This window comes from Leishmania panamensis (assembly GCF_000755165.1).
Source record: "Leishmania panamensis strain MHOM/PA/94/PSC-1 chromosome 35 sequence".
NCBI classification, from domain to species: Eukaryota; Euglenozoa; class Kinetoplastea; order Trypanosomatida; family Trypanosomatidae; genus Leishmania; species Leishmania panamensis.
In genome coordinates, this window is record NC_025882.1 from 288,268 (window position 1) to 307,839 (window position 19,572).

At 55.3% G+C, this 19,572-nt stretch overlaps 4 protein-coding genes across 4 annotated transcripts, besides 3 other annotated features; all 4 read left to right on the forward strand.

Annotated features, from left to right (window-relative positions):
• The first annotated feature begins 858 nt into the window (after positions 1 to 858).
• Positions 859 to 1,358: a repeat region.
• A 2,586-nt stretch (positions 1,359 to 3,944) lies between these two features.
• Positions 3,945 to 4,498: a repeat region.
• Positions 4,499 to 5,511: 1,013 nt separating this feature from the next.
• LPMP_350880 (hypothetical protein) lies at positions 5,512 to 8,178 on the forward strand (the record flags this gene model as incomplete). The annotated part of the gene is made up of 1 exon (XM_010704723.1): positions 5,512 to 8,178. The coding sequence occupies one exon, from the start codon at positions 5,512 to 5,514 to the stop codon at positions 8,176 to 8,178; it is 2,667 nt and encodes an 888-aa protein (XP_010703025.1).
• A 2,088-nt stretch (positions 8,179 to 10,266) lies between these two features.
• Positions 10,267 to 11,847, forward strand: MKK5 (mitogen-activated protein kinase kinase 5, putative; the record flags this gene model as incomplete). The annotated part of the gene is made up of 1 exon (XM_010704724.1): positions 10,267 to 11,847. One exon carries the CDS (start codon positions 10,267 to 10,269, stop codon positions 11,845 to 11,847), a length of 1,581 nt encoding a protein of 526 aa, XP_010703026.1.
• A 1,925-nt stretch (positions 11,848 to 13,772) lies between these two features.
• Positions 13,773 to 14,293: a repeat region.
• A 712-nt stretch (positions 14,294 to 15,005) lies between these two features.
• LPMP_350900 (DEAH-box RNA helicase, putative) lies at positions 15,006 to 17,840 on the forward strand (the record flags this gene model as incomplete). The annotated part of the gene is made up of 1 exon (XM_010704725.1): positions 15,006 to 17,840. One exon carries the CDS (start codon positions 15,006 to 15,008, stop codon positions 17,838 to 17,840), a length of 2,835 nt encoding a protein of 944 aa, XP_010703027.1.
• A 605-nt stretch (positions 17,841 to 18,445) lies between these two features.
• LPMP_350910 (hypothetical protein) lies at positions 18,446 to 19,228 on the forward strand (the record flags this gene model as incomplete). The annotated part of the gene is made up of 1 exon (XM_010704726.1): positions 18,446 to 19,228. The coding sequence occupies one exon, from the start codon at positions 18,446 to 18,448 to the stop codon at positions 19,226 to 19,228; it is 783 nt and encodes a 260-aa protein (XP_010703028.1).
• Positions 19,229 to 19,572: the final 344 nt, after the last annotated feature.

Genomic DNA, 19,572 nt, shown 5'->3' on the forward strand with positions numbered 1-19,572 from the left:
AGAAAATTTCTTCTGTTACTCGGTTCTCGTGGAGAAACCGTATCCTCCGCTCCACCCTCATTGGGGAGTATAAGCAGCGCTGTGGCCGCTGTGCGCAAATGCTCCCAGGGGCGTGTCGCGTGAAGGCAGAATCGATTGGTTTTGACAAGGCCGAGCCACGACGGAGCAGTCGAAACGGCATTTTTCACGCCCCTATGGCGGGTAAAAAAGAGGTGCAATCGTTTATCTCGTTTTCGTTCTTCTCGCGGCACAGAGACACGTCATGCCCGTCCCAACACCAACAGGAGAGTGCTTCTATCACTTCGATTTCTGTCTGTTGTTCTTCAGTGGATCCTCTTCCCCGTCAGCGAACTCACTCCTGTTCAGCTTGCCGCAGGGCCATCTTTTTTGGAGGGGCAGGGGAAAAGGCCTCTGCTGCGCCGTCGCTAATCGCTTCTCTTTTTCCTCCTAGCACGCACTCGCTCCTCTGTCCCCCGTGACTCTGTATGTATCATGTATTGGCTTTCCTCCGTGTCACCTTTTTTTTTCTGCTTTGCTGTGCCGTGGAGAAGTTCCTTTGTGTAGGCTTTGCTTTTTGGCGTTGTACCCCTCACGAACGAGTCTATACAAGTGCGAGTACTGTGTGTATGTGTGGCGGAGGAGGGCGGAAAACTGCCGGGCGTTATGCATGCTGTTGAAGAAGTGAGGCAACGGCGTGGTTTACTGAGTAAGGGGCTGATAGGAATGATGATGATGTGAGGAATATGGGATTAAGGTAACTGGGAGGTGGAGGGGGATTGCTGTCATGCCTCTGTTGCTTTGCCCAACTTGATTTATTCATGGCTGTAGTACATGCGAGCGGGCCGTCCAGACACGCCCCCGGCGCGCGGCATCGGCGGGGATGGCCGAGGAGGGCAGCGGGGCCCCGCACTGCTCAGCCCCGCCCCGTGCGTGTGCCACCTGTGCGGTGTCTCCTTCGCGCGACCGGGTGGGCCGATGAGGCACCGGTGCCGGCTGCATGACGAGGCGGCCCCGGCTTACAGCCCCGAGTCCGCCAGGCCCCCATGTGTGGAGAACCTCCAGGCTGCGTAATGCCATGCCGGCCGGGTGTGGGAGGGTTGGGGTCTGGCCTCGGGCTGGCCGGGCGCCTCCTCAAGCACCCCCGGCAGGCGCCCAGGCTAGGCCCTGTTGCCCGCACGACAGACACCGCTACCCCCGAGGAGGGCCCTGGACGTGATCCGTGGGGATCGAGGCGTGCAGTCCATCCGTGCCCGCTGGGCGCATGGCCCGATACGACGGCAGAGAGGCCCTCTCTTAGAGGGCGAGGATGTCGTCGTGGTGCCAGAGAGGTCGAGGTGGACGGTGAGCGTAGGCGCGTGCAGTAGTGGACTCGGCTTGCGGTGAAATTTGCATCTTACGGAACCAAGGAACGTCGTCACGTAGGTATTTCCCTTGTTTTATCGTCGTGCTCTAGAAGGCACTTTTTCTCCCTCTCTCTCTCTGCCTCTTGCAGCCCGAAAAAAAAAAGGAGAGGTAATCGCCAGCTCTTTGTTATGTGTGTGTGTGTGGGGGGGCGGCTTTATTTGGAAGCCCTCTCTTTTCTCTGTTCTTGGGCCCTCCTCCTCTTCCTCCTCGCTTTACGTCCATTTATTGTGGATATTGCGCCACACCCTTGCGTATGTCTGTTGCCCCTGTCACCCGCTCTCCGCTGTTTATTATTACCGCTTACTTTCTGGCGATACGAATGATCTTACGTACACCTTTTTTGATTTATGCAAGTGCTTCACACTATACCTGGTGCTTGCGGCGACAAATCGATCAGAGATGAGCTGCTGAAGTAAGTGAACCTTCTATTTTTTTTTCGTTTAGAGTTCACATTGTGTATGGCAGCACACTCAACGCTCGTCTTCCCCATCTCTGATGTGGCGAAGCACTTGAACACATCTCTGCTGTGGTGCCTTGTCTCCACTGCGCACCGTGTGCGAGGGTGCTTGAGATCGGTGCCACGCGTACATGATGGGAACACTGTATCAAAAAGGACCGACAAAAACGAGAGAGCCCAACAGCAGAGGGACTATTGATGACTCGTGGACAATGCCAGAATAGCTTTCGTGGTAGCTGAACAGCGATTCAATGCTCTGTCGGCTTCTGTGAAGGTCCGTGAGAAATCTGAGGAAGGCTCACAAGGACCGCAAGGATGAACAATCTGCACCTCTGCTTTGATTTTTTCTTTAATGTCGCCGGCGTCGACACTTTGAGTTCATATTATCTTTAGGTCTTTGTTATCCGCGTCTTCTGCTGCGCCGGTGCGCCAGCGTATGCTTGTGGGTGTCTGTACATCTGCGTCACTGAGAGACATCCCTCCCCCTCTTCTCACTACACAAACCTCCCTGGTCTAAATCCCATTTCGAATTGTTTGTCCTCCCTTCAGACACCCCCCTTCCATCCCCTATTCATCATCGCTGCTGCCGTCCGCCCTTGCATGAGTGCCTTCACCGCGACGTGGGGCCCTTTTGTTATACCGGGTGGAGAAAGGGTAACCACACTTCGTTTTGAGTATGCAGTTGTTGTGTTTGCACACGCATAGCGAGAACGAAAAGAGGTGAAGTTGATTGCAATTCAACAACGGAAAGAACAAGCGAAAAGAGAGGAAACCATCGCGGCGTGCAATAGCAAGACAGCAACAAGCAGCGGGGGACTTAACTTCGTTTTTTTTTTTCGCGCATTGGTTTTCTTTCCTCCAGCGCTTCATCGGCGACGGGCGACACTGTTTCCCTCCCCTTGCCGCTGGTATCGTTACTGGAGTATACCCCCGAGTGACAGCACGTCATCAATGAAACGAGGGGGGACGATCAAAACAAAGCAGAAAAACTGAGCAAACATGCAACACCATGTCACTAGTACTTGTATACAAGCGGCTCTTCTGCTTTTTCTTTATCTTTTTTTTTTCTCCTCCATGTGTCTCGCTTTCTTTTGGACCCGCGAGTCATGTACGACCGTGACGAGCTTGGCAATGGAAAGGGGAGGTGAGGGGGGCGCAATTGGTGGTGGAACACCGAGTAAATGATCCATACGCCCAGAGAAGAAGCTCATGTAGTGGTGTCAGCATGACGCTGTCGACGTGCTTTAAAGGGTGTCATTTCTCCCCCCTTTCCTTTCTGTTTCTATTTCGTTGTAATTGCAGCTGCTCGTACTGTGATGACGAGCAGGTGTGTTTATGAGTGTGTTTTACTTTGTTTTCTTCAACTCGATTTGGGGCTTTCTTTGTCGTTTCTCCTCCAACATCTTCGAAATTTTCTCAGCGCTTGTTCTCTTTGTCTCCTCTCAACGATGGAGATGCATGCGTGTTCGTACGCTAACGTGATTTTGTTGGTGGTGTTAGAGTTTGTATGGGCTCGTGTACGGTGACAGGAACCCTTTAGTGATGGCAAAAAAACTCGGAGATGCTTATTTTGTGTTCACGCTACCATCTTGCCACTGATTTGATTTTTAAAGGTGACTGATGCATGCGCTGTGGGTGCTGTCCCTCAGATGTGCTCCCATTTTGTAACTTTTTGCTTGCTTGCTTAGAGGTTTACCTCAGAATTGTCAAACCGCTTTTTCTTGTGGGTATTCTTTATGAGTGAGCCTCCCATGCGTACAGGTGCGCTTGAATGGGCTCCTTTTGGCTTCTTCCTCTTCATCTCTCATGTGAGGGAGTGTGTGTGTGCTTTCTCTTCTACATCCCTGTCCTTCTCTATGTGATTAACCATCTCATTTTCACTCTCTTCATAGTGTGTATGTGTGTTTGCATGTCTGTGCATGTATGTATGTGTGCGTGTGCGTGTGTGTGTGTGTGTGTGTGTGTGTTCCTTTTCATATCAGCTTACCCATTTTCAGCTTTCGTGTCTCTGTCTGGCCGACTCCCTCAGTGCTTCTTTTTCAGTCTTCTCCTCGTCTTGTTTTTTTCCATCTCGACCCCTGCTCCTGATGACGTGGGACACCTCTGCCTGGTGTCGGTGCCCAGTAACCCCACTCTGTGGGGAAGCCAGGACAGCCCCCTTCTCCATGCCAATGCCGAGCCGCTTCCGATGGTGATCGGGCCAGGTCCCTACGATCTGGGGGAGCGCGATCGATGTAGAGCTACGCATGTCGGCGGCCACGCGCCGGGTGGTGCTGCGTCGGAGCGACCCGCGACAGTACACACGGCTGTGCCGCCCGCGTGATGGAGAGGGTGCCAGCGCGACTCGAGTGCATCTTGCCCGGCCCTCGCTGCCCAGTGGCGTGGGGAGCTGGAGTGCCCCCCCCCCTCCCCCCGAGAGTGACGCACCGCCTGGCGAGCGGCACCATGTGAGCGGCTGTGAAGCAGGGGGTGAGCAGAGAGATCGAGGCGGGGGGAGGGGAGGCTCATTCCCCGGCCACCGAGTCGACGCATCGCTGTGACGCGTGCGTCTACGGCTGCTCCACGCCATGCAGTTGGGCCTGGGACAGGACCGCGGTGGAGCGAGCGCCTCTTATGAGGTAGAGAAGGGATACGTTGGTGCTATATATGTCTCTCTGAGCTATTCGGTATGTGTGAGTGTCTGTGTTCTTGTGAAGCGCTCCCTCCTGCTTTTCTGTGGTGCATTTTTTTGTCTGAAGGTGACCATTCATGGCATCGCATTGATGTGCGTTTACTGATGCAATTTGGGTGCTGGAAAGCTAAAGGCAGTTGTAAAGACAAATGCACGAAGTGAAGGGCGTGTAGTCGCCCGTCGTGCCGAGAGACGTCCCTGCTGAGCAGTCGCTTCTCTCCTCTTTGTGTCTTCTAGCCTCTCACTGTGAAGGATGCGGGCGCGTGTGTATCTCGCGTCGTTGTCTCTTAGTGTAGTGTTGGTCGCACTTCTTTTTCTTTCTCTCGAGTATCAGGAGGAAAAATGTTTCCCCTTTACAAAGCTTTGCAGATGATCAAGATACAGGGGACAAGACTGTGTGCACGAGCCCAGAACTGTTTAGCTCTGTTCTGTCTCTGAGCGAGGAAGGCGGACTTCCTCCCCTTCCCCCTACACTCCGGGGCTTGCCGTCGGCACAGTGCGGAAGCGAGGACTTTAAGGGGACTAGTGCACATGAAAGTAGGGAGAGAAAGGCGGATGGGGTGGAAGGGTAAAACCATCGTTCTTCGCGTCGTGTACTCCGTGCTTCATGTCTCCCTTCTTCCTTAACCTTGCGCTTTCTCTCTTGTACCACCTCCCTCTCTATTCCATGGCACTCTTTCCTTTTTTTTTTCGCCACCCTTTCATCTCACGCTTCAACTCCTCCCTCCACCCCTATCCTTAGAACCACAGCAAGATAAGCACTTCACGGTTATTTTCAAAGAGTGTATGCCGTTGAAGGTGGCTAGGGTTTGAATGCGTCCCGTTATTGCTTTTACCGTGAGCAACGGCACTTACGGTGCTTTCATTTGTCGATCTCTCGATTTCCCCCTCTCCCTCGCGCGCGCACTTTTTTATTCTTGTGTTGTGATCTTAGTGCCTCTGGAGTTCTGTGTTGCCTACTTGCAGTGTTGGCTGCGCCATGTGGACTGCGCTAGTAGACATGGGTGGCAGAGGTGTAGAGGTGCGTCTCCCTCCAGGCGCCTATCGCGCCACGTATTCGGCTCCACCGATAGGTACTAACGACGATGCCGCTTGCGCTTCAACTTCGGCAATATCACCGAAAGGCTCTATGACGACCCTGTCTAACACACGGCGCCGCTTTCATCAACTTCGAGATCTTCGACGGGAGCTCAGTGGCCGCCCCCGGTCAGACACTGACGCTTTGTCAGCAGCAGAGGCGCCTACAATAAACACATCATCTGCGGCCTCTTCACTACCGCCCACGGCTACCTTAGCTCGAGCGTCGTCTTCTCTGACAAGTACGCCATCGGCTGCCTCCCATGGACTGCCATTCCACCGACTCTCGGCGGATGATCCCGTCACGCGCTCTGTCTTGCGCACCGCCGCGGCGGAGCGCGCCCTACGCCTACAACAGGCCGAAAATGATGAGCTGAAGCGAGCGGTGGTGACGTGGCAACAAGAGGCCGCACAGATGCAGTGCTTGATTGACCGTCTCTCCACCGAGCTCAGCGACATGAGCCAGACGGTGCTGCGGCAGACGGCCACTTTGAAGTCGATGGGGTCCGAAATGGACCGGCGAGACGCGTACCACTTGATTAAAGAGAAGCGTAGCAGTCAAGCAGCGACTTCGGCCGTGGCGACTGCAAATGCCTCATCAGGTACGTTGTCTTCGCAATCGTCGTTAAACCAGCAGCAGCAACTTGTGCAACTCAGGCAGAAGATAGAGGAGCTGACGAAGGAGAAGACAGAGCTGCAGCAGCAAGTGAGCCACTTTTCGCCTCACCATGGCGGCAAGCTGAGCAGCACACTGGCGATCGAGGAAATTGAAAAAGATGATGATGCAACAGGAGAGGGGACCGGAGGTGGCAGGTGGGTGCCATCTGCGCGAGTGGAGTTGCAGAAGCTGGTACAGGCTCTCGCTGCTATACTCCGGACTGGCGCGTCGCCAATCGCGTGCGTTGGCGCAGATACTGAGCCTGTTTACGAGGTGGAGTTGAGTTGCAGTACATGCCTGGTCCCACGTAGCACGCAGCGCAACCCTAATGACCCTGCGCTGGAACCTGCAAAGGCTAACTCTGTCGTCTGCATCTGCGGTCCATACAACATGCACGATGTTCTTCTGCGCGTTCAGCCAGTTGCAGAAGCTCCAATGACCGAGATACAACGCTCTCACATGTTGGGAGGAGTGTCGCTGCAGAGCCCCAGGAGGTGCGTCTTGTACGCTATGCAGAACACATGCAGTGTCGTGAGGATCTGCCTGTATGAAAGCGCGGCCGATACGGAGGTCCAAAAGGGAGCATCTTGCAGTGCTCATTCACCAGCACCTGCTGCCACGGCAGCTATTGCCGTGCATACTTTGATCGCAACCGCCCTCGCCAGCCGCCGCGAGCTGGAGGCGATGCCTGCTACCTACAACGTACACACAGTCCATCTTGCCGATGAGAGGGGCGCACCGCGCGGCACCTTCACATTCCGAGTAAGAGTGACGGAGGTGCAGCATCGCCGTTACCGCGGCTACGGAGGGGTCAATTTTATCGACAGCGATTCCGTCGGCTGCCGATGTACGCCACCCTTTTTGTCACCTCTAGCGGGAGAGTCCGGCGATATTGGAATCCTTGAGCGAGGCGCGGCGCCACGCAGCAGTGCTGATGCTAACCGAGTGGATGGTGAGAGCGTCACCAAGCACTCGCAGCCTCCGCAGAGTCGTGAGCCTATGCTTTCCCCCTCCCGCGACGACGACGCCATACCCATCGAAGGACAGCGCCTCTCTGCGTACTCCCCGTACTGCTGCTCAACTGCCTCACCCGTCCCCGCTGACGACAATAACTCAAGCAACTCCTCGAAGGACGCGATGGGCATACTGGAGCAGATGGAGGGACAATCAAGGCTGCCGCCTGCACTCCTTGTTCCCGCAGAGGACTCTGAGAACACGCTGCCTCCTGCAGCTGCAAAGCCCTCCGGTAGTGGGTTTAACATCCCCGCAGCACCCTGTGGAATCAGCAAGACACAGGTCAGGGACGATGCAACGCCAATCGTGACGAAAACTACCGTAGAATTGCCTGTGCGTGCAGCAACAGCCACCCTGCCACCAGGCGTCGGCGCGTCGCCCCCTTCTCCCTCAACAGTAGCTCTTCTCTCCACTCCCAGTGCAACCAGTCATTTTTGGCTACCGGCACCACCTCTAGCCATAGTGCCCTCTCCACCATCGTCAACTGTACCCATCGAAATACCTGCTGCTCCAGCTACGTGTGTGATGCGAATGCATATCAAGGAGGTACGTTATCTGTACGAGGACTGTGGTGACGAGTTGGTAGGGGGCATGCTGGACCATTGCTCTCTGCAGGTGGCCGTCCGCGTAGATGGTGAACTTGTTTTCACTACACCAACACGACCGAACCCGTCTCATGCCATGTGGAATGCCGAGGAAGGCAGTTTCACGAGTACGCTCACAAGTGGGCAGGAGGTGCACTTTGAGGTCCGTGGTGGCGACGCGGAGGGGAGCCGCGGGGTTTTGCCCGCGTCAGAGATCTTAAATGCCAGTGGGGAGAGGGAGGTAGCCTTAGTGTTCGCCAACAGTGGTACGTCTTGTGGACTTCTGACAGTGGCTTTCGAAGGACCGATGTAGGCTCACTATGCTATGTGTGCAAAACACCCACGCATACTCACACGACACCCTTCGGGTTGATAGATGGCACCCCCCCCACACACACACATGTACACACATGCACACATACAAAACTACGGCGAACGCAGCAGGGGCCGGGGGTAAGCGGTGGTTTGAGCTGAAGGATGAGCTGGTGCTGTTGAATACGTGTTTTTTCCCCCTTTTTGTTCTTGTTTCTCTCTTCCTCCACCATCAATGCAGAGCGGCCTGGCTGGTGTTTTCGCGTCCTTCCTCTGCTTCTTGCACTGCATGTGCGCGTGTCTGTCCAGAGCAGCAACCGAGAAGGACCAGGGGCATGGTAGGGATTCGGTAGGCCTGCGCCGCCGTTTCATAGCTTCATGGCAGTGTCTGTGCCTCAAAGGAGACGAAAACATCTGCCCAGTAGCGAACGCACAGGAGCCAAGGAAAAAAAAAGAGAAACGCAATAACACAAGCACACATGAGCGACATGCTGTAGCGTCTCCCACTGCTGCAGGGCACGATGGATGCGCGTGTGTTTGTTGGTGAGCTTCGATGCACCATCATGCAATTTTCACCTTCACCAGCAGCTGTTTCCACGCTTTAGCTGCGTCGAATACAGCGGGCGGGTCTAGCTACAACAGTACGCCTCTGATATGATGACGCCTGCGTCTTTCACGACATCTTCGCTCACGCTCCTCTTTTTCTCTGCTACACCTTGCTTACCTCTTGCCATGTGATGTGCGCCTCTACCATTACGATGAGAGGGGAAGGGAGAGCTCGTGCCGTGAACACGCACATCACGCGGCTCTTCTTGTCTTATTTTCTTCACAAAGAAGTATCTGATTGGCTCTTATTTTGCAGAGCGGGTAAAGCGCGAGTTTTGCCTCCGCTCTCACTCTCTACCACTCGCTCGCGCCGCCTTGTTCTTTGTATCCCATTGTGGCTCTTCACCGACACGCTTTCTGTGCTCATCTCGTCAGCGACGGTGTGCGTGTGCGGCTGGTGAGACTGGAATAACGCACTCCCACTGGTGAGCTCGCTGGAGCGACACGAACCTCTGATCGTCCGTGTGGGACGAAGCTCCCCCAAAACGAAAAAAAAATTAATCTTGCTTTGTGGTAATAAAGTTTGTGTTCATGGGTGCACGGCACGTCAGTCTCCATCGCTCACCTTCTCTGCGCTTTTCTCTCTTCTTTCTGTGTGCGGTCGTGTGTGTGTGTGTTCGTGAAGAACGTCAACGAGGAGTGGAGAGGGTGACTGCGTAGTCTCTATCACATCCTCTCTGTTCTGCACTTCCTCTCGCGGTATCTGCTCGGGATTCTCGCCAATTCTTCTCGCCACCGCCACCGCTGTGATATTGGACAGCACAACTTGCCTTTCCTCCCTTTTGCGTGTGGGCGTGTGTGATCTCCTCTTTGGGTTTCTCTTTGTCTGCCTCGTGTAGGCGTGTTGTGCCCTTTTTTCCATATTTCGCTTCCCTGACTACGTTTCATCTGCCACAAAACCCCCTTTTCTTCCTCGTGAACTTCAGCAGCTGCCGTACACGCGCACACAGACACGCATATTTGCGCACGGTTACCAAGGGACACCTGCAATAAGGTGGGGGAGCGATAACGGCAGGATACGGGGAGTACTTCCGCCAAGAGTCGTCACCCTCCCCCTTGACGCACACACCCACCTACCCACACACACGCGCCAGCACGGACTCGCTAAACACAAGGAGGTCATCACACCGTTCAGTAACGCGAAGGAAAGAAAGTCAAAGTGGTGTTTCCTCAGCTACATTCGTGTGCTTTCTTTCGTTGATGCGATATCCCTGTGCGTGGCTGTGTGTGTGTGTACGTCTCTCCCTCGTTCTCTACCGTTTTTTTTTTTCGTTTTATTCAGCACTACTGCATCGTTTCTCATTGTCTGGACTTGCGTACGTGCGACATCAGTATATGCGAGGGGCTTGCATGTGCCGAGTCGCTACAACACCCACAGAGCGGTACCAACAAAAGTGGTGGAGGAAGCGACGTGGAGGCGCCGCGTGCGTGCGTTGTTGAAGTGTGTCTTTCATTACCTCATGGTCTCTCAGTGTGGTCAAGAATGTCGCGACTGAAGATCAACCTGGAAGCCATCGAGCGTGATGGAGCTAGCGTAACAGAGGGCTTCTGCGCCGATGGTGTCCGTATCGGCTCGCTTCTTGTCTCGTCTGAGGGAGTGCGGGACAGTCAAGGCAATTCGTACGTGCTCTCTCTTAGTGATCTTGAGGTAGTCCCGGAAACAGAGGGCGGGTTCTTAGGCAAAGGCAGCAGTGGCTCTGTTCGCCGCGCAGTTCACCGACGCAGCAAGATGGTGGCCGCACTAAAGGAAATTAAAGTGACGGGACAGGCGCACATTAGTGAAATTCGACGAGAGTTGGAGGCGCTACACGCGTGTGACTTCGCAACGCCGTACCTCGTCCATTTCTACGGTGCGTTTGCGCACGAGGGGTCTGTCTTTATCGCGATGGAGGCGATGGACGGCTCCCTCGACGAGCTCTACAAACCGGTCCCGCCACCAGTGTTGGCGTGTATCACGCGACTGATGCTGAAAGGGCTGGCGTACCTGCATCGTACCCGACATCTCATTCATCGTGACTTGAAGCCAAGCAACGTTCTCTACAACAGTTGCACCGGCGACATCAAAATATCCGACTTTGGTGTGAGCTCAAATCTCGAGTCCACCAAGGCGGATGCGCACAGCTTTGTTGGTACGGTCACGTACATGAGCCCTGAGCGGCTGCGTGGCGAGTACTACTCGTACGGTGCCGATATTTGGTCTTTGGGGCTGGTTGTCGCTGAGCTGGCAGTGGGTGTGTGTCCCTACGCTGGTTTGCGTGGCGGCAGCAGCGAGGCGCGCTTCTGGGCACTGTTGCAGCACCTCAGCAGTGACGGCCCAGCACTAGAGCTACCGCCGGAGATGGACGCCGACTTGGCTGACTTTATCAGCGCGTGTGTCGTGAAGTCCCCTGACCGACGACCGACATGCACTGACTTGTTACGTCATGCATTCATTGTGAAACACGCATCCTCGACACCGGTGTCAGAGGCAAAGCAGTGCTGGACCACTACTCCCACCGTTCCTGCTCCCGGAGAGCTCCTCCCGCCGCTCAATAGCCACTCGCCTGCTGTAGGGTCAGTTGCACCTCTTGCATGTGAGGGTGCCACTCTCAGGGCTTCTTCGTCATGCCCTGCGGCATCGCCACCGTCAACAATGCTGCCCTCTCCCCTTGAGCGGTACGACGGCGAAACGGATGCGGATGTCGCAGACCGCACGGTTATTGCGCGATGGATTCACGCTATGATGAAGCAGGAGGCCTTTCGCAGAACGAAGGAGAACGGCTACGAGGTGTCGCACCTGGAGCCACTTGCTGACGTGTCGGTCTCCACAGCTATAGATTCAAACGAAGGAGGCAGGACGGTGGGCGCCCCTGCGCTCACCTTAGACAGGTCACGTGCTAGCGCGCTAAGAGAGCTCCCCGCCGGGAGGAGTCGAGACCGACATTCGGATGACAGCGGCAGTGCCTCCATTGCGCATGAGTGCACCACTGGCGGACACCCTCTCATATGCAACGACGTGCGACGGACCGCCACAGTGGAGTCGTCTGTGAACCTCGATGATGAGCTAAACAAGCTTCTCTTCTGAGGGGTCTTGCTGCTGTTGGTGGTTTTGGAGTAGTCTTGCTGTCTCGTCCTTTTTCCACTTTCTTCCCTCGTCGTCAAGGGCAACAACGCACCACATTAAGGGATAATGCGCGTGTGCGTGGGTGGTTTAAGACTTGATGAGCGCAAGGAGACTGTAACTTGACGTTCAGAGGATACCAAGTGCTAGTCTTGTGCGCCGCTGCCTGGTCGTGGTGGCGCCTGTCCGCTGCGGTGGCAAGCGAGTGGACACAATAGGAGTGGTAGAAGAGGCTGTCCAAGGTGTGCCAATGTGCGTTGGAGGGGTTCTAAGGACTAAAAGAAATCCATGAATGAAAAGGGGTGGGTGGGTACGCCTGCGCACACGCAGACATCCTCTTCATGACACGCGCACTTCCACTGTACGGTAGGACAACTGACCACACGCCACCCTTCTCTTATCTGTCTGCTGTTTGCTCACGATGATGACTAATCTCTGTTTGTTGTTTTTGGTTGGCCATCGTTGGGGGGTCCGGTGGCGTACGCGGTGTGTTCGCTGCAGCGCGACGCAAAAAAAAAGAGAGAAAGTGAGAAAATAAAAAGAAAGGAATGCGAGATGTCGTGCCGTGTTATGTTTTTTTTCTTTTGTGGCGGTGGTGGTGGTGGTGGTGCGCTGTACTAATTTTTTTCGTTTGCTTCTTTTTTTCCTGTGGAGTGTGTCTTGGTGTGGGTGGAAATTCTTTTTTTTTTCTTTTGTGTGTGTGGGTGTGCGTGTGTTTTGTGTGTGTGTGTGTATGTGCGTGTGCTCTCTCATTTTCCTTTCTGCTCAACCGCAGCCGAGAAAGAGAGGGGCAGAGGCCGAAGGTGACGGAAGGCGGAGCTGCGCCGATACCTTTTTTTTTTCTGCGGTTTATTTTCTGTTCTTTTTGAGTCATTGACTCCTCCTTCCCACTGCCTTTTGTTTCTCGTTCGATTGCTGTTTCACATGTGTCTGCTGGCAAGTAGGACCTCCCTGCCATTCTCTGTCTCCCGCTGTTCCTTGTGGTCCTTGATGTGGTGCGTAAGGCACACTTATCAACTTTACGACTTCCATGCATCCCTCTTCTTACCCCCCTTTTTTTTCTCTGTTAGTTCACTTCTCTGTCTGTCTTCCGGCTGTTTTTTTTTTTTTGTTCTCCCGTCTCTCTTACCTTACGTCTTGTCCTTGTGGCGCTGCTGTGCTAATATTTCACACACACACACTCTCTCTCTTTCTTCCGGTTGTTCCCCTCTCGAATTCCTTTCAACGCCCGTTGCGTTTCTCTGCACATGGCCCAACTATGTTTTACCTTGGGTGAAGCGTCATGTGGTTCGGTGTGCACCGTGATAGAAATGATCGTGGACGTTGTCTTTGTTTGGAAGCATCTCCTTTTGTCTCTCGTCTCTCCGCTTCTTTATTCTCTCTCTCTCGTCTTGTTCGCTCGTCTTGGCTTTTGTGGGTTCCTCTACGTGTTGGCCTTTCTATCATCCTTCCGAGACCTCCTCGGTTCTTTTGTGTGCACACGCTTCGGTTGCTGATCACAGGACCTCTGTTCTCACAGACATCTTCATTATCGGAGAGATGCGATGATCAAAATCTCCCTTTCTCCTTTTACGAATCGCTGTTATATTTAATTCCTACGTAAAACGTTGCATATATGGCTCTCTTCGTCTTCTATATATGTGTGTGTGTGTGTTTGCGTCAGTTGAGTTGGCGTTGGCAGTCTTTAGCCTTTTTCTTCCCTTTCCGTGTTCTACTTTGCCAGGAGATCTTTGTGACTTCTTAGCTCTGTTATGGCGCCTCTCTCCTCATCACTCTTTGCGTGAAAGCTTTCTGCCACTGTCGTCATCATTCCTCCACGTAATTCAGTTGCATCGCTCCCCATAACAGGCACACAGACACCCATCTTTGTTATCGAAGATATTCATGTATGCCGTGCAGCAATGAATCCGACTCGATTCTACCGCGGCCCTGTCCCAGGCCCAACTGCATGTCGTGGAGCAGCCGTAGACGCACGCGTCACAGCGATGCGTCGACTCGGTGGCCGGGGAATGAGCCTCCCCTCCCCCCGCCTCGATCTCTCTGCTCACCCCCTGCTTCACAGCCGCTCACATGGTGCCGCTCGCCAGGCGGTGCGTCACTCTCGGGGGGAGGGGGGGGGGCACTCCAGCTCCCCACGCCACTGGGCAGCGAGGGCCGGGCAAGATGCACTCGAGTCGCGCTGGCACCCTCTCCATCACGCGGGCGGCACAGCCGTGTGTACTGTCGCGGGTCGCTCCGACGCAGCACCACCCGGCGCGTGGCCGCCGACATGCGTAGCTCTACATCGATCGCGCTCCCCCAGATCGTAGGGACCTGGCCTGATCACGACCGGAAGCGGCTCGACATTGGCATGGAGAGGGGGGTTGTCCTGGCTTCCACACAGAGTGGGGCTAATGGCTCTGATAATGCCGGTCACCTTACCTTGGCATGGGGTTCTTGTGCCCTCTCTTTATGGGAAAGCGAGTAGCGCGCCACCGGCTCTCGGATACGGTCGGTGACGCATGCTGTTGACAAACTGATCTTTTCTGATGTTGTGTGGAAGAAATCGTAGGAATTCGATCATGGAGTTTACTGACTCAATGGGAATCGGATCGCTTGTTGATGGAATCGTCTCTTACAAGACGGGACGAGGTGAAACCTCCTCTCTTCTTCGCCTCTGCCTCGTTCTACTTTTTTGAGATATCGCCGTGAGCGCGGAGGACTCTCTGGAAAGGCACTGCATCGCTGACACACAGGCCGTCCGGGAGCAAAGAAGGAGAGGTCTGTGCGCTCTGTAGCGACTCGCCGTTTCTTTCTCATTCTTTTTCTGACTCTCCTTGTTCTGCTGGAGACGTATGGTGTTCGCAGTTTTACGGAGGCTGCCGCGCACTCGGGGATGCAGAGCAAAGTGTCAGAGAGCTGGACGGCCGCTCAGTCAGTTCCTTCAAGTACTGCTGCTCATGCGCAGTTTCCCTCATTCTTATCGATACCGTACCCCTCCTTGTTCCCTCTTTCTCTCCCGTACACATCATTGACTTCCTCACTTTTTCCTGCGTCACACATACATGCGCACTTGAAATGAGCAAGCCATTGCGGCATACACGCTTGGCTCTCGCCGCCTTACCTGCCCCAGCCCCACCCACATGGACAAGGAGGCTTTGCGGAGGGCTCAGCAGGCTTCGCGGGCGGCCTTCCTACGTAAGGAAGCGGCTCAGCGTCATAAGGCAGCCAACACGGTTGTCGAGCAAAAGCTGAGGGACATTGAGCAAGGCGTCGTTCCTGCATCTGTAGTCGAGGCGGACTTCTTGCTGCACCGCTCCGCCGAGGTAAGCACCGCGAGTGATCTTTTCGACGTCGCACGCCGGCGCCAGGCCCTCGGTGGCGAAGACGAGGCCTTGGATCGATGGAGCGAGCTGGCAGCAGAACTGCAGCGTCATTCACACCTAGCCACATCTCCCGCCGACACATTTTCAGTTGTGAAGGAGGCGAACAATAACGATAATGCTCGTGTGGCGTCTGCCCAGGCCTCGGCAGAGGCGGTGGACGCGGCATCACGTCCCCTTTTCGCCGCAGGTTATGTGGCGATGAGTGAGCCGGAGGTGGCGGAGCGGTTGGCAAAGAACGACTATGTGCGAGAGAGAACGTTCAGTGAGCTCCAGGAGGAACGTGCTGTAGCTCTGCAGGGCCAGAAGGCGCGACTTCAGCAACAGCGCAGAGGTCTGCCAATATTTCAAATGCGGGAGAGGCTGGTGCAGCTCATTCGCGACAATCGCGTGGTGATCATTGTGGGGGAGACTGGATCAGGGAAGACGACCCAGCTGCTTCAGTACCTCTATGAGGGGGGCTTCCACCTTGGGCCCCAAACGCGAGATCGGCAGCTCCCCACCCCTGCGCGGTCGGCTGCTTCCTCGACGGTGAAGACTGAGGCTAACGGCGAAGGGGATGGCGCCTTTGCGGAGGAGGGGGCGGAAGAGGCGCTCCGACTCATCTGCACACAACCTCGACGAATCGCCGCCATTAGTGTCGCAGAACGCGTCGCGCAGGAAGTAGGCTGCCCGTGTGGCAGCATTGTAGGATATAAGGTGCGCTTCGATGACAAGACGGGTCCCCTCACTCGAATCCTCTACGTGACGGACGGTATGATGCTGAAAGAGTTCACCAATGACCCCGATCTCTCCTCGGTCGGTGCCATTATGGTCGACGAAGCCCACGAGCGCTCTCTGAGCACCGACATTCTGCTCGGCCTCCTGCGCGATGTCATTCGCCGCAACCCGAACCTGAAAGTTATCGTCGCCAGCGCAACCATCAACGCTGAAAAGTTCAGCGACTTCTTCAATAAAGCGCCGGTGTTCACTGTTAGCGGACGCACCTACCCAGTTGAGCTCTTTTACTCAGACGAGCCGGTGGCGGACTACGTGACGGAGTCGGCCCAGACGGTGCTGGCTTTGCACCTGTCGAAGCCGCTTCCCGGCGATGTGTTGGTATTCTTGCCGGGCCAAGATGCCATCGAGACGTGCGCAGAGACCCTTCAGTCGTATTTGGACGAGGCGAAGGGCCAGATGCGGCCACTTCTCATTCTCCCGATTTACTCCTCGATGTCACCAAAGGAGCAGGCCCGCATCTACGAGCGCACGCCGCCCGGCATGCGGAAGGTAGTGATCGCCACGAACATCGCCGAAACATCCATCACGATTGATGGCGTTGTCTATGTGGTGGACTGTGGACTCTGCAAGCAGGACTATTACAACCCGCAGGCGATGGTGGAGGAGCTGCGGGTGGTGCCGACATCTCAGGCAAGCGCCACACAGCGCGCGGGGCGAGCCGGTCGAACGCAGCCAGGTGAGTGCTATCGGCTATTCACGGCCTACACCTTCCACAACGAGCTGCCGCCAGAGACGATACCAGAGATCTTGCGCTGCTCGATGAGTGCAGTTGTACTGCAGCTGAAAGCACTCGGTATTCACAACCTCCTCCAGTTTGACTTTCTTGATGCCCCGTCGACCGCGTCACTGGAGCGCGCGTTGGACCTTCTTTTCCTCCTTGGTGCCATGAAACCGGACGGCCGGCTGACTGTCACGGGGCGACGCATGGCTGAGTTCCCGCTGGAGCCATCTCTGAGCAAATGCTTGATTCGCGCGTGCGCTCTGGGCTGTGGGCGGCACATGGCCATGGCAGCCGCCATGATCACGCTTGACAGCATCTTCATAAACACGCGAGATGCCAAGGAGCGGAGTCATATTAAGAGCGCCAGGGAGCATCTTTTTGGCTTTGGTAACGGTGACGTGACCGGGTACATCCGACTCATGGAGGAGTGGCTGCGTGCGGGCCCGCGCGCTGGCGAGTTTTGCCGCTCCAACTGCATCAACGTGCGCTCGATGCTGCGCGCACGGGATGTATTGGACCAGATTCTGAAGACGTTTGACCGCATTGGCCTTGACGTGGAGCTTGTCTCCGCCAATAGCGGCAACGACAGCAAGGTCCTTGACGACGACGACAGTGCGCTCGAGAAGGCACTGAGCGGCGCTGTAAATCAGATCGACGTGGAGTCCATCACGAAGGCGCTTCTGTCGGGGTTCTTCTTTAATGTGGCGAAGCTGGAGGCGAACGGCTGGTCGTACTCGGTCGTTCGACCAATTGACAGCGGCGTGCCAGCTGGACCGAAGCGACTCGATAGCGTGGGCGCCGATGACGCTTCCCTCGCCGAGATCCACCCTGCCAGCTTTCTGTTTGCTGCCGGACGCAGGTCTACCTCGAGTCGAGATCTTTTGGGTGCCACAAGGGCTGAGGCTGGTGTTCCCGCTGTTCTGCGAGAGAGACCCGCTCTCGTTGTGTTTCTGCAAATGAGGCGGACAACGAAGCGCTTCATGACGCACGTCACTGCTATCGCGTCTGCGGAGTGGGTACTGCAGAGTGCTCCGGTAAATTACTTCCAGCCTAAGGAGCTCGAGACAGGTTTGCGCAAACGACAACGTGCGTGATCTTCTACATCATGCAAAACAAACTTAGGCAGTAATGCAATGTGGCATAGCGCGGCATGCAATATATGAGGGTGGGGTGAGATGTCGCCGCTGCGCTCTCTCCAGTCGATCTTCCATGACATGGCACTGCGAGAATCACCAGGGACGCGCCTGCACGCACGCTTCAACCCAACTGCAAACACCCTTTGTTCACTTCCCGCATGGTTGCCTTGTACAGTTTTACGGGAAAACAGGACAGAGACCGAATGCGGCAGCCTCCAACAGCACCGCCTGCACAACATACGAGTGAGACGCGGTGCTGCTTTTCGAAGCGATCGTGGGGATTGCTCGAGGCTCTGGAATGAGTGGGGCGCCTGCGACGTGACGTGCGTGTCCGCTGACGACATGTGAGCTGCTTGTTATTCGTCCCTCGTTTACGGTCTCTTCTGGGGTTTTCTGCGCCTTATACTCAGCTGCGGCCGAAGTTGCACAAACACTGTTCATCTTGCACAGGGCACGCGCTTACTTGTCATGCTTCTCTACTGACCTCTTCTGTCGTCACCCCCTCTTCCTTTTCGTTTCTCAAGGTTGCAGATGCTCATGTACTACAGACTGTTGTGCCTAGTATGCTGCGGCGTACGATATGCCGTCGCATGATGCAGCTGCATGCGCAGCCCACCCCTAACCCACTCTGCCACTCCTTCTCCATTCCCGCAGACAGCTTCGAGAGCTTTGTGCCGCAAGGGCAGTCGTGCGAGGTGGCGCACCGCGGCCTTGCATGGGTGCACCCGCTCTCCCAAGGACTCTTTGAGCAGTACCCGCAGGAGGTGATGTGCGTCTTCATCGCGCCTCGGCATGTGTCCATTTCGGTCTACACGAACGTGGACTGGTCTAAAATCGAGTGGAGCATCAGCAGCTTCCTAGGACACTACCTCATCTTCAATAACGCGTGCGTATCTCCGGCCAAAGAGTACACCCTCATCGAGGACGACCTGGAGCTGAAGGACAACGACTCTGAGGTGTTACAGTGCATCAAGGAACTGCTGCGAGAACAAGTGCGTCCGATGGTTCAGCGCGACGGCGGTGACGTGAAACTGCTGAACTTCAACGAAAAGACTGGGGTTGTGTCACTTGCGATGCTTGGCGCCTGTAGGACTTGCCCCTCTTCACAGAACACCCTTAAGGACGGTATCGAACGCGTCATGAAGCATTTTCTCCCCGAGGTGACGGAAGTGATAGAGGCCAAGGAGCACCAGTTCTATGAGGACTACGGACTCCTTTTGGACTCGGAGAAGGCGCTCTTCAAGGAGGCTGCGCGACTAGATCGAGAGCGGAAGGAACACATTCAATCCAAGCTAACCCCCACAGTTCTCTCCTATGATGCTCTTAGCGAGCCGGATGGTGATTGAGTGCTACCGCGACGCATTGGTGCTCGCGCTCATGTGTCGGTGTTGGTTGCAATGAACACCTCCTGCTGCGCGTTACCGCCGACGCCTTTCGCGCCTACAAGTTTCGGATCCGTTATACACGCATATATGTCTTGTCATTTGCGCTGTGGTGCGTCTTCAAAGCGGCTTGGGCTGCGGTGTTTCCGCATTTCCTGTTCGACGGAAAGGGGGAAGGAGGGGAAGCCAGTGTCCCCCCCCCGTCCCCCGCAGGTGCTGCATTATTTGTCTTTTTTTGGTGAGGGAGGGAGGGGGCACGCCATCGGACGAGAGAATGAAGTCAAGCAAAGCGACTCCTCCCCCCCCCC